Source organism: Scylla paramamosain, chromosome 3 (assembly GCF_035594125.1).
Source record: "Scylla paramamosain isolate STU-SP2022 chromosome 3, ASM3559412v1, whole genome shotgun sequence".
Classification (NCBI taxonomy): domain Eukaryota; kingdom Metazoa; phylum Arthropoda; class Malacostraca; order Decapoda; family Portunidae; genus Scylla; species Scylla paramamosain.
The window spans coordinates 28,065,522-28,078,550 of NC_087153.1; the positions used below are offsets into that span (position 1 = coordinate 28,065,522).

The 13,029-nt window shown below is 36.3% G+C and overlaps 1 protein-coding gene across 7 annotated transcripts in view; it reads left to right on the forward strand.

Moving 5' to 3' along the window:
• The window catches only part of LOC135093243 (uncharacterized), a 157,422-nt gene extending 149,925 nt beyond the window's left edge, over positions 1–7,497 (forward strand). For 6 of the 7 annotated variants that reach the window (XM_063992301.1, XM_063992290.1, XM_063992269.1 and 3 more), the window contains exon 18: positions 5,781–7,497. In XM_063992301.1, coding sequence (XP_063848371.1) covers positions 5,781–5,939 — 159 coding nt within the window. In that variant the 3' untranslated portion in view covers positions 5,940–7,497. Of the gene's footprint in view, positions 1–4,782; positions 4,813–5,780 lie in introns of those variants that run through there. The other variant, XM_063992319.1, reaches the window with a different exon arrangement.
• Positions 7,498–13,029: the final 5,532 nt, after the last annotated feature.

Consider the following 13,029-nt stretch of genomic DNA (forward strand, 5'->3'; position numbering starts at 1 on the left):
CAATTTTGAGTTTATCAGGAAAATAGCCTTGTCTAAAACATAGATTGATTATGTGAGTAAGTGGGGTACTGATATACTCTGCTGTAAGTTTCAGCATTTCAGGTGAAACTTCATCATATCCTGCCGCTGAGTTTTTCAAAGACTTTAAGTAGTATTGTATTTCGGTAACTGGATAAAAGTAAACAGAACAGGCTGAAGCCTGATTCATGTAGTCCTTGTAAGAAACGTGTTTTATGTTTCCATGTGGATGTAGCTTCACTGTCATACTCAGAAAATTATTAAAGATAGTTGCTGCAGGAGCAGATTGATTCTTTAATTTAATTTAATTTGTATTTTTATTGTTAATTGTTCTGCTCAGTAGTTGGTTGATAATTTTCCAAGTGGCTTTAGCATCACCTTGGCTAGATTTCAATTCATCTTGATGATTTTTATTTTTAGCAGTATGTAAGATTGATACTAATTTATTTCTGTAGGTCTTATGTCTTGATTTATAAGTTAAAGGCCATTTTACAGCCAGTTTTTCCAATCTATGTTTTTCTTTAATACTGGTCTTTAACCCAGAGGTTATATATGGACTTCTGTTGTACTTGTTAACTTTTACCTATTTTACTGGAAAAAAACATTGTTGAAAGTTATCAAGAAAACTCTAAAAACATCTCAGAAGCCTTGTGTGGATCGTAAGTATTTAGAATTTTTTCCCAGTTAATATATCCTACTTTGTTTATGAAATTATTAATGTTCACTAGGGTAAAACATCTTTTATATACATATGTATGTTTCTGATTATTAGAGTTCGTAAGGAACTGGGAGTAAACTGGAAAGTGGTCAGTTATATCAGTATATATAATACAATTCATAATATTGTTTCCAGGTAGAGTTGTCCAAATATGATCAATAAGGATGGCGCCAGTATCAGTAACCCGAGTAGGCTTAGTAGTTAGTGGAAAAAATCCATGAGAATACATAAGATTCATAAAGTCTATTATGCTTGTATCATTAGCTTGAAGCAAGTCTAAATTCCAGTCCCCGAAGAAATAACAGTTAGAGTACTTTTTCCCTTCAATAAAGTTCAGTAATTAATGTAAAGCATTAAGAAAGTCAAATAAATTATCTTTAGGTGGCCTATATAAAGAAGCTAGAAAGTTAGATTCTCTATCAGTACAGAGTTCCACAGAAACACATTCAAAATAAGATTCCAAAATACTACAGTTTGACAACACAACAGAATTATAAATGTTTGAGACATACATACATACACCTCCACTATTCCTTTCCCTATTAGTAGTGTATAAATTATAACCTGGTATGTTAAACAATGGTACAATGTTATTATCTAATCTAGTTTCTGAGAAGCCCATGATATCCAATTTTACATAATTACAATTCAGACATTGATCAGTAAATGACTGAAGATTGCTTGCAAGGCTTCTTATATTCATACTTAATATTATTAATATATTATTAGCCCAAGGTTGTTTGTCGTGATCTGTTAGATATATATATATTGTGAAGATTTATGTGTACTATTAGCTGGATTGTAAAATAACGGATCAGCATTATTATTCAAGTCTTCATCCTGCTGGAAGTGAAGTGGATTGAATACCATGGTATCAAGTACTGCCAATGAAAGATAGTTTATATTAACTAAATCACTGTAAATGAGACAGCGTAGCTCATCATCACTGACTGAATGATAGGGAAGGTGGTCAGAGACAGACATAGCTAAGGAAAATAGGGATTTGTGTAGTTTATCACAGATTGTGTTATTTCATACCTCCTACTTGCTGTTATTTCTTCTCAAGCTCTTTCTTGTGCTGGTGTTCTGGACCTGGGGTGAAGATGGGGCGGGAGCTGCCTGAGGTATTCCTGCCACGGGTGGTGGGAGGGAAGGATAGGCAGCATCCCTGCTGTTCTCATTAGTTCCCGTGGTGTCCATCCGGCTGTCATCGCTCGCCGTAGCAGCATCAATAGGAGTAGGCACCACCATCAGCAGCAACGTCTCTTGAATGTCCTTGGGTAGTCATCTTTCCAAGTAATCAGTCAGTCCGGTAATCAGTGACTCGTCATTCCTGGGCTGGTCAGAGCTTCAAACTGGTTGATCCTTAACAATGAGCTTAGTATGTCTGAAATAGGCTATTTTCCCTGAGCTCTTGCTTGTTTCAACTGGGGGATCTGGGCATTTTTGATGGCTTGGGAGGCAGCACACAAGTCATCGTTGAGGTAGATATTTGTTCCTCTCAGCTTCTTGTGTTCCTCATCCCTGTCTCTCGATCACTGTAATGGTAGAAACTAGGTACAATGGTCCGTGGTCTGGCATCCCGGCGCTGACCCACCCTATGGGCCCTTTCCAGCGCCATACCAGATGGCTGCATCTTGTTATCCAAAAGGGACATCACCAGCATCGCTGTCTGCTCGTACGTCTCACCGCTGCTCCGCTCCTCCAAGCCTGTGATACGAATGTTCTTGTGTCTGCTGTAGTCCTCCATATAATAACAGCGTTCTTCCAGGCTTTCAATCTCTGATTTTGATGTGATGAGAGCAGCTACTTGCTGGTCCATCTTAGCCTTGGTAGCTTGCTTTTCTTTCTCATGTTCCTTGATGGTAGTCTTTAAATCTTCTATTTCTCACTAGCTGTATTGGAGGCTCGTAGTGAGGTCAGCTATGGTGGATTCCAGCTTTATTATTTTCTCATTCATCTGCTTTACCACTACATCCATGGCACTCTTGTACGCTTGTTCTTGAGCTTGTAACAAAGTCTTCATCGTTGATGAATCCATAGTGATTTATGGTAAAGCTTCAGAATTATGGTCCAAATTAATGAGGTTGGGCAGCAGGGTCAACTGGGCGAGAGGGAGTTGCCTAAATCTGCCTACACTGGATAAATAAAAATTAAAACAAGAATCCACTTGTGAAAAATAGGGAAAAAAAACTACTGTTGACACTAAGGGATTTCAAGTACCACCATATTTCTAATAAAGAAAATGCAACAGATCTCTTGACATCCTTCCCATTCAACAGACCAAACTGGTTGACCGATAAACAAAATTGGCCCATCTGAAAGGCATATAAAGAGGTAGCATTCAACTTAGTAGCAGCTCAACCTCAGGCCAACCATCCACCTATTCTGGCAATCGATATAAATATGTTAATTAATGTAACTTCATTACTCAGAGATTGGTAAAGCAATACCAGATGCTTTAAAATTTTGGATCAAACAACAACAACATGAATTCTTTATAGAGATCCATAAGGCATTAGGTGATGGATCCAAAAATAAGATTAAACCTATAAAAAAATCTTGGGCTCTACTTGGATGATGAACACATCATAAAGTGCCAGGGTAGAGTAAAATATGTTGAGCTACCATATGAAACAAAGCACCTCACCTTGTTACCAAAGAGGAGTCACCTCTCTAGATTAATTATAAATTAATTATAATGAAGAATAATCTTGCATGGAGAAATGGTGGACTCTCTACCTCAAAGCAGGAAAAATTACTTGATACCTAAAGAGCATCAAGTACTGAAAACTTCCCTGAAAGAATGTAACATATGTTGATGTTAGGAGGCAAAGTCTTTAATGTATCCAGAACCCCTAAAGTTACTTCTGAAAAGAGTAAGCCTAGGTAGACCATTCGAAGTAACAGGTGTAGATTATACAGACACTCTTATGATAACGGGTAAGGGTGACATCCCAAAAAAAGATGTGTATATATATATATATATATATATATGTAAAGTGTTCACCTTTGCCAGAAGAAGAGCAGTCCACTTAGAAGTGTCTGAAGACCTATTTCAGAGACCTTCCTGTAATTATTTAGAATATTTGCAGAAGTCATTCCTGCCCCTATCTCATCATGAGTGATAATGCTACTAACCTCATAGGAACAGCTCCCTTTATTGAAGATATAAATAATCCAAAGGTACAACAGGCACTAACAAACAGGCAATATTGTTGGTAATTCGTCACTCCAAGGGTACAGAATGGCAGAATGGGTTCATAGAAAGAATGCTAGGGCTAGTCAAAAACTGCCTAAAGAAAACGCTACGTCGATCCAAATTAAATCTCAAAAAATTAAGAGTAGTAGTAGTGAAAATTGAGACCAGAGTCAGCAACTGATCTCTAACTTACGTTGATAACTCCTATGTAAATCTGAAGGCAATAACACCATCCCATCTCTTATACGGGAAACAATTAGAACCATTCCCATCCATTGAGGTTGGAAGATCATATCTTAGACCACACCATAGATGATAGGCCCCAGTATTTGAGAGAAAGTTATCATCAACAAAACATTGTTACAGAGGTGGGAGTAATATTGGTCGGAAGAATATCTCATCAGCCTCCATGAGAAATTCTATGGATGGTGTTGGTGTGAGTGAGTTCATCCCGGACAGAATAGATTTGCGTCAGGTTTATGTAATGTCACCGTTGTTGTTCAACTTGTATATGGATGGTGTAACACAGGAAGTGAATGAGGGTGTATCGGAGAAGAAGAACGCCAGTTCTGGAATTGATGATGTTTGTTACTTGCCCAGTCTATGATATTTGGTTTGTTGGTAGCGTGGAGGACCAGAGTGAGGCGGTGATTCTGGTAGCTTGGAGGTCTTGGGTAGTTGGTTGATATATTGATGTGTGCAAATAAAAGACACGACGACGAGAGTTCTTGATTTAATAGTAGGTAGATAGTACACACTTGATTTGAGATGAAATTATAACGGGACGATAGACTGTTCTCTCTCTCTAAAGTGATATGGATGATGACAGAGCAGCATCTCTCAGGCTGACTGTGACTGAACGGAACTGGGTGAGAGACCAAGACTGACTACTCGTGACTGGGTGACTGACTGACTCCGACTCTGACTGGGACTGAACTGGAACTGAGAGCTCACTACCATGCAGGCTGTATTTATCTAAGCTAAGTGGAGTACAGATATTTGTCCCTAAGGACTGGAAATGGGAATGAAATTTCCTTAAGAGTAGAGAAAGGGGACTGAACACAGGTGTTATCCCTAAGGACTGGAAGTGGGTGTGAAATTCCTTTGAGATAGACAAGGAGGATAAATGACCAGGAAGGAAGACGAACATATGTATGCAGGTGTTATTCCTGAGGACTGGAAGTGGGTGTGAACACTTGCCTGTTCAGAACACTGAATCATTGCTGACTCATGCCACTGGGGACCCCACTCTCCCCTCTACCCATTCCAAGGTCACCAAGACTTGATGTCAGATGAGAGGGATACTATGATGGGCTCTACCAAACTGGCATTTAATTCTTGATGGTGTAGGGTTCACACCAAGACTTTTTTTTTTGCCATTGCTGTAAATAGGGAGAAGTACTACATTAGAAAACTAGTCATAGATTCTTCAGTGAATAAGAAATAAAGATTTACCTTGAATTGATGCAAACTGCTGTAATTATGTGGCATACATGATTATCATAAAGATATGGAAATTAGTTACATATAACGAGTGTGTTTTGTTGGTTTGTAATGTTCATTTTGTATGTAAACTTGTTAGAATTATCTTTAATTGGTTATGAATGAATTAAAGCATAATTCAAACTAATATTATTTAACAATTCTGCTTACAGATCACTTTCTACTTTGGGCTTTATCCAGTAATAGAGATTTATCCTGGGCTTTATTCACTAGTGGAGATTTATCCCCAGCTTCCATCTGAACCATCATATAATCTTTATGCTGATCATTTTTTTTTTTTCAGGACACTTCATCTTGTTCAAAGTGAGATGAGGCATTTTGTTGAATTCCTTTTTACAGGTGTTTGATGACTGCAAGAGATTCATATGCATCATAGATGTAGACTACCCTCTCAACCGACCCTCAGGAATATATTTGGCGCGCAGTGACCACCTGCTTGTGCTCAACTATTGGGAAAACTCTGTCGCAAAATATCAGTTAACTTATAAATTCATGTAAGTGAACTGAAGAAACAGTATGCTGATGGGTGGTAAAAATGTATCCTATGTTCTTTTATTTTAGAGTCATTACATAAAGAAAATATTTTTTGTAACATATTCAAATAGAACAATTTTCATTCTAAAACTTGAACGAATCTCGACTTAGAGAATGAATGTGTTCATGATTGGTCCACACCCAAGTATGAAAAAATCAGTATGTTAAGAGTGATCAGCTAGTTTAGTCATGTAGTATTTTTTGCATTAGTTGAGTCTATTTTGCCCAAGGACTTTATGCTGGTAGAATTGAACAAATAGTAGATATCAAAATATTAGAAAATATCAATCAGACACTCATCATTTATTAAGTTCCTTCCTTTAGATATGTACTAGTAAGTAGGATATTAATCCTGTAGCATTATTTGCACTAATTAAGTTTGCATTGCCAAAGGCCTTTTTGCTGATGGGATTGAATAATTAGTAGAAATCAAAATGTTATAGAGGTGCTTTAGTTGAGTTTGTTATGCACAAGATCTTTATACTGGTAGAATTGAATAAATAGTAGAAATCAAAATGTTAGAAAATATCAATCAGACACTTATCATTGTCAAGTTCCTTCCTTTAGATATGTAAGCAGGATATTAGATCTGTAACATCTTTTGCACTAATTAAGTTTGTGTTGCCAAAGGCCTTTATGCTGATGGAATTAAATAATTAGTAGAAATCAAAATGTTATGGAAAATATTAGTCAAATACTCATAATTTATTAAGTGCCTTCCTTTAGACATGTAAGTAGGAAAGTTATTTGAGTCAACAGACTTGGGTCAAAGAATAAACCTAGTATATTTTTATAGTTTGTAAGCTTAACATTGTATTGTTCTGCTTAGGTTTACGTATGTTTGTCAGGTATTTCTGGCATGATATTTCTACTTAGCATTACTTTTATTTTCTTTTTATTTTCAATATATCTTGAAAAGTACATGTTACTTAATGAAAAAAAATTTGTGCCATGAATCATATTGTAAAATTTGTTTAATAGGATTTAGGTATTCTTGCAACACGTCTTTACTTGGAGTGTATCTCATCCTTGTGTACAAATTAGTCCAGCCAGTCATTTGTATCTCAGGAATACATTGGATGTATAGAGTTTTTGCACATAAAGAATTCAAACTATATATTTTCTCCATAATATTTTATTTATATCAATATACTATGCTGACATCCCTAAAACAGAATAGAGATGGAACACACACACACACACAAGTAGAATCAGAAAATCACATGTGAATAATTGAGTGCATACATTTTTAGGAAATATGAGAATGGCTTCCACATATGTATGTCAGTGAAGAGATAGTAAAGAAAATAGTATCCTTTATAAAACCCACATTGAAAATGTGAAGCAGAAGTATTTGTAGATTGAAAGAAAATAAGAAGCATAAGCAAGATAGTATGAAGGCTCTATAGTTGAAGCTCAGAGGAAAAATTGTAGAAGTTATGAAACATGAAAGATGAAACAGGAGAAAGGATAATGATGTCCAAGTTGTAATAAGACAAAAATAAATAAATGAATAAAAATAGACATGTGTCAAAGAAGAATCCAAATGTTGAATGTCAAAGAGGGTACAGCCTGAAAATTAACAGGTGTGATGATGTGCAGAAAATTGTCAAAACAAGGTATTAGGTTTGTGAAATACATTACCAGAGGAAATGGTGTGTACAGATGATAAACATAAGTTTAAGGAAGTGTGATAATTTGGCTCAAGAAAATAAGAGTTTTATTTTATCTTATGAATAGTGCTAAAAAGTCAACACACACACACACAAAAGTAAAACATTAAAACAAAGAACTGAGATTCTATTATCCTATTATTAATTCTATTATTAATTATTCTATTATTCTATTATTAATGCATTCATACCTTAATACTACTGACTAAAACGGGGAACGTTGGTCTGATGAAGCTGATTGTCCATAGGTATCGACACTAAGTGTTAGTATGTTAGAACTGGCAAATATCAAAATTGCATTACGAAAGACAGGAATAAATACATACAGTACAGTGAACCTCCAATTTTTTACAGGGTTATGTCCAAAAGCACCCATGAAGTGCTAAAATCTTCATTATATTGATGCTACCCCTAAAATACCTATTTATTTTTTTTATTAATAAGAAAGTCAATATGGGTACTCACTGATGATGTACGAGATGAATGAAAATGATGAGCTGTGCAGCTTGATATAATGAATATTATATATATAGAGAGAGAGAGAGAGAGAGAGAGAGAGAAACAAGCATTGTGTCAAGGTCACTTGCTGGCTGTCTTTTGTACTTTTCCTCCAGACAGCATGGTTATAGAAAATTATGATAATTCAAACACAATAATAAAAAGGAAAAACCATGGAACATGAGCTATGCGTGTTGTTAGACTGATGTAAACAAATTGATCACCTGCAACAAGCGACTAGTTTCCAGCGTTATCACAACTCCATCCATAGTGAGTGGGACTTTCAAATTGAGTTAGCTGCTCCAGATTTTGTCCACTGCTTCTGAAGTCTGTAGTACTGAGGTAATAAGAATATATCAATGTAAGCAATAGATTTAATACAGTTCAGAAGAGGAGGATCCAAAGGTGTGTCTAGTAGGAAGGAAGTCAAATGGTAACAGATGACAAAAGTGGAGATTTTAAAGTACCAGCAAAACACCTGGAAAATGATTGACGAGTGAAGCTACCAGTAATGCAAGAATGAAGGCACCCTGCACATCGCACACTTGCCTAATATTCAAATTGCTAGCTCTAAACTTTGCAAGAGCCTAATGGTTGTGCTATATACTGTTGGATAGGAAATTTCATTCTGCATTTAATAGTTTATGTCCACTCTTGTTGAGACAGAAAATTTTTGTGAAAATTGCAGAAAACTGATGTTCAGTTTACAAAAAGTTTTATGTATATTGCACAAATGCAATAGTGTTTTAAATTTGACATGCTTTTTTGTTATAACTTGTATTAATCTTATTACCTACAAAATTTGAGCTTTGTCAGTTCATCAGTTGAAAAGTTAGTGGCAATTTCAGGCACCAGCGCATATCATGTACTTGCCTAATATTCAAATCACTCTAGTGCAAAACACTACAAGAGCCTAATGATTATGCTATATAGGAAATTTCATTCTGTATTCAGTGGTACCTATTCGCTCTCATTGAGACAAAAAGAAGTTGGTGAAATTTGCAGAAAACTGACAGTCACTTTACAAAAAGTTTTATACTGTATTTTGTGCATGCACAGTAATAATATTGCAAATTTAACATATTTTTTTTGCTATAACTTGTATTACTCTTATTAACAACAAAATTTGAGCTTTATCATTTAATTAGCTAGAAAGTTGGAAGGAATTTTGACTTTGTGCATGCACAGTGCTACTTAAAAGTTGACAAGGAATTTTATTAAAATTATAACATGACAACTCTTAAGTTTCATTAAAATTGGTTGAGTAGTTTTTGAGGAATCTTACCCTTCTACTTTTGCAAGTTACCCATTGACTTCACCCATTAGAAGAGATAAAAGCTATATTATATAAAACTGGTAGAATTGTGTTATCATATGATGTTAATTTCATTACAATTGGCTGCGTAGTTCAGGAGATATGAGCATTTGAATAGTGTTACGGTCAGGCCGGGCCATGCCAGGCTGCTCAAAATAAAACGACCTGCATAATAAACTTCACTTCGCTCATAATAAAGTAGAATATGGGGAGGGAAAAGTTATCAATCTGAAGATTGAGGATAAAATACATAGCAAGTTATTTAAGGTTCTACCCAGAAAATATAGGAATATGGAAGAATGAGGAAGTAATGGATAATATCATCAAGTGCTTAAGTAAATAATCTTAAGTAGTAAAAGAGTGCCATTGGTCAGAGTACGACTGCAAGGAAGTAAAGTGCCTTTGGAGGAGGAAAGGAAAATGTTTGGGAAGAATGGTTATATTTGAAACTAACAGTGGATAACAGTGGGTGACTTGAAACAAGATAATATTATAAAGGAAAGAATGAACCAATATGACAACCTACATGTTGCTTGTTTTCACAAAGGGAGTGGACTTAGCAGAGTTCGGATAAGTGAACCCATTGTGTGGAAGGGGCTTAAGACCCTCCTTCTCTAACCCCAAATTCCTCTCACACCTGCACCAACTCTTGTTTTCTCAGTATTTTTACTGAATTTCATCCCCCCCAAATCTGCATTCCTCCACACTCATAATCATAGCAACACCAGTATTTTTTTTTACTCCATACCAGTGCTGCTATGAATCATGACAGGCTTTGATTTCCATCATTCAGCTCATCTCTGTAATTCTTTCTTTAAGAATATTTTCCAGTAAGAATCCTCATTATGCACCATTGGATCACTGTTGGCTCCTGCTTTATAATTATTGATTTCCCCAGTCTTGCATCTTTACAGCCACTAATCCTTGTAGATTTCAGTAGTAGCTATACTTTTCAATTCCATTATTAATCCCTGAGCTCTTCTAGGAAAGGTTTATCTTAAGTTATGATCACTTAACATTGAACTTTGACCTTCACACTCAATGCCCTCTTCTACTGACCTGTCACTTTGCCGTTCTACTTTCTTGATCTTCCGTTAAAGACATATCTTCTCAGTTAACACTTCTCCATTAAACCAAGATCTTTTGTCCCAGTCCCGGTCCTCCTATGTGGAATTTTCAATTGACCTGGATATAATTTTCTTCCCTGTCTGTTTTTAATCATGTTCCCCCACTTTTTTTTTTTTTTTATTATTATTTTTTTTTATATCCTTGATACATTCACCTTTCTCATCACCACCTTTCATGTGTTCTCCATAGGGATATCACCCATTATCCACTGCCCCTTCCCTAAATAAGATTCAGAGTTCTTGCATGAAAGTTCCTTTAATTAAATGTTCAGCTTCAAAAAGTTGTCATTGAAAATGCCATGCACCAAACCACTTTCACACTGAACTCTTATTTTAATGTGCTTGTAACTAGAAATGCATCTAATTGCTGTCTTGTCCCACATACATGGAATTTCCAGAAAATATGTGATGTATATCCCTCCTGCTGCCTGTGATGTCTCACTGGTTGAGTATTGCACTGCAGGCTTTAATTGTTGTAAATGGCTTACACAAACACTTTTTAATAAAAGACTATATCTCTTCCAAGAATTTGATATTTTAAAAGTTGTGGCTTAATCTTGTGTAATTTTCCTTCCTGTGTTCCTGAGTATTCTGATTCTAAACATGCTCTTTACATTCTACAAACTTTTGCCACTCTTCGCACGTATAAAGAAAACAGTGAAGGTAAGGTGGTATTCATTAATGCATACTTCCATATCTCACCTCTACAGCAGATAATTTTTGTCTGGTTATTTCCCTACTACTTAGCACATCACCATATCACCACAATCATTTCCTTTTGTGTGTGTGTGTGTGTGTGTGTGTGTGTGTGTGTGTGTGTGTTTGGGGAGGGGATCACCTCAAAGTCTATTGCCTAATATCTCTACCAACCTGTTTATGTAACTTAAAGGTGGGTTTACACAGGGCAATTCATGGCTCCTTGCAGCCAGGTGCAAGATGTAGCCAGAATTTGCTGAATTGCTGTAGCAGCCGGGAAACGGCTCTGTCGGTCTGTGATTGACTGCCATCCTGACAATTTTTCGGGGCCAAATGAAAACAACTATCAACATAAAATTGAAAATAGGAGGAATATTGTTGGAAAGTGTTTTAGTAATAACCATTGACTGTACCATTATATAGAATTAAAGAAAATAGAAAATTTAAATAAATTTATAAAAAAAAAATGGAAAATAGATGCGGAATTGGTTTGTTTATATTGTCACACAGGAAGAGGGATGTTAATCATACAATAATTATCATATTTGTACAATAATTTGGCTATTCATATGATGTAAATTGCAATACAGAGTTGAGAATCGTAAACAAATACACGATAACTTGAGTGACAAACAAAATTTTTGATATTTGAAACAAGGAACTAGTGTGTATTGTAAGAAAAAATAATAATAATAATGATAATGATAATAATAATAATAATAATAATAATAATAATAATAATAATAATAATAATAATAACAATTGAAAAAAAAGGTATATGTCAACATTTGCCAAGAGAGAGAGAGAGAGAGAGGGGGGGGGCAATGTCACTCTGCTCTTTCAATCTTGACTCTTAGTGCAGGGAAGCAGAAAGGTGAGTCTTCTTCCTATTATATTTTACATGTTCCCTTTGTTGTTAAGCAGTATGAGGGAATAGGGAAAATTAACCTATACTACACATGAGAACAATAATAAAATTAAATAATAACAGTGTTAGATTTCTAGTGTGGTGGTGACAGCAAGAGTGATGGTGAGATAATAGGTGAGGTGAGTGAAGAAAGAAAGTTTTGAAAATGAACAGGGTATAATTTTGGTGTCGCAGCCCATGTACAGGGACACTGGGCATAACACATAACATAGACTGACTCTTGAGACTGTTCTGGCCCAGGGGTTGTGCAGTATGGCAAGCTTTGGCATGCCACACAAGGGCTAGTGAACACTGCTACCATCCAGCTCACCCAAGGACCAACTGGTGTAACGGGGCTCTCCCTTTCCGGTGAAAGCCTGGTGTCCCAATCCTCCTTACCCTATTCTTATCCCCTACTTTGCCCATTACCAGACCACCAAGTTTGTGGCCCAGGATGCACCTGAGAGTGACTTAAGGTGCTACAGTGGCTTGTGTGACTCTGGTGGCGGGAAGAGTGGGGTTGGCCTCCTTCTGTGTCTCTAACTCTTCACTTCCTCTTGTTCCCCTTCTTGGGGACAGCTGGTTTTACCCAAAGGGGGATACCTGTGGTATCTACTTTCTTGAGAGTGGGGACGGAGGTGTAACCTGCTTTTGTTTTGCCATCTTCCATACAGCAACGTGGTGTATCTGCTGCACAAGCAGCAACTGCCAGGAGTAGGCTAAGCCCCTTTATAGGGGTGGACCCTTGCTTCCTACGACTCCCTTCTGAGTGTGGGGAGGGTTTTGTACCAGGGTCCATAGGCAGGATTGCTCTTTTCAAATGTTGTCTTCTCCATCA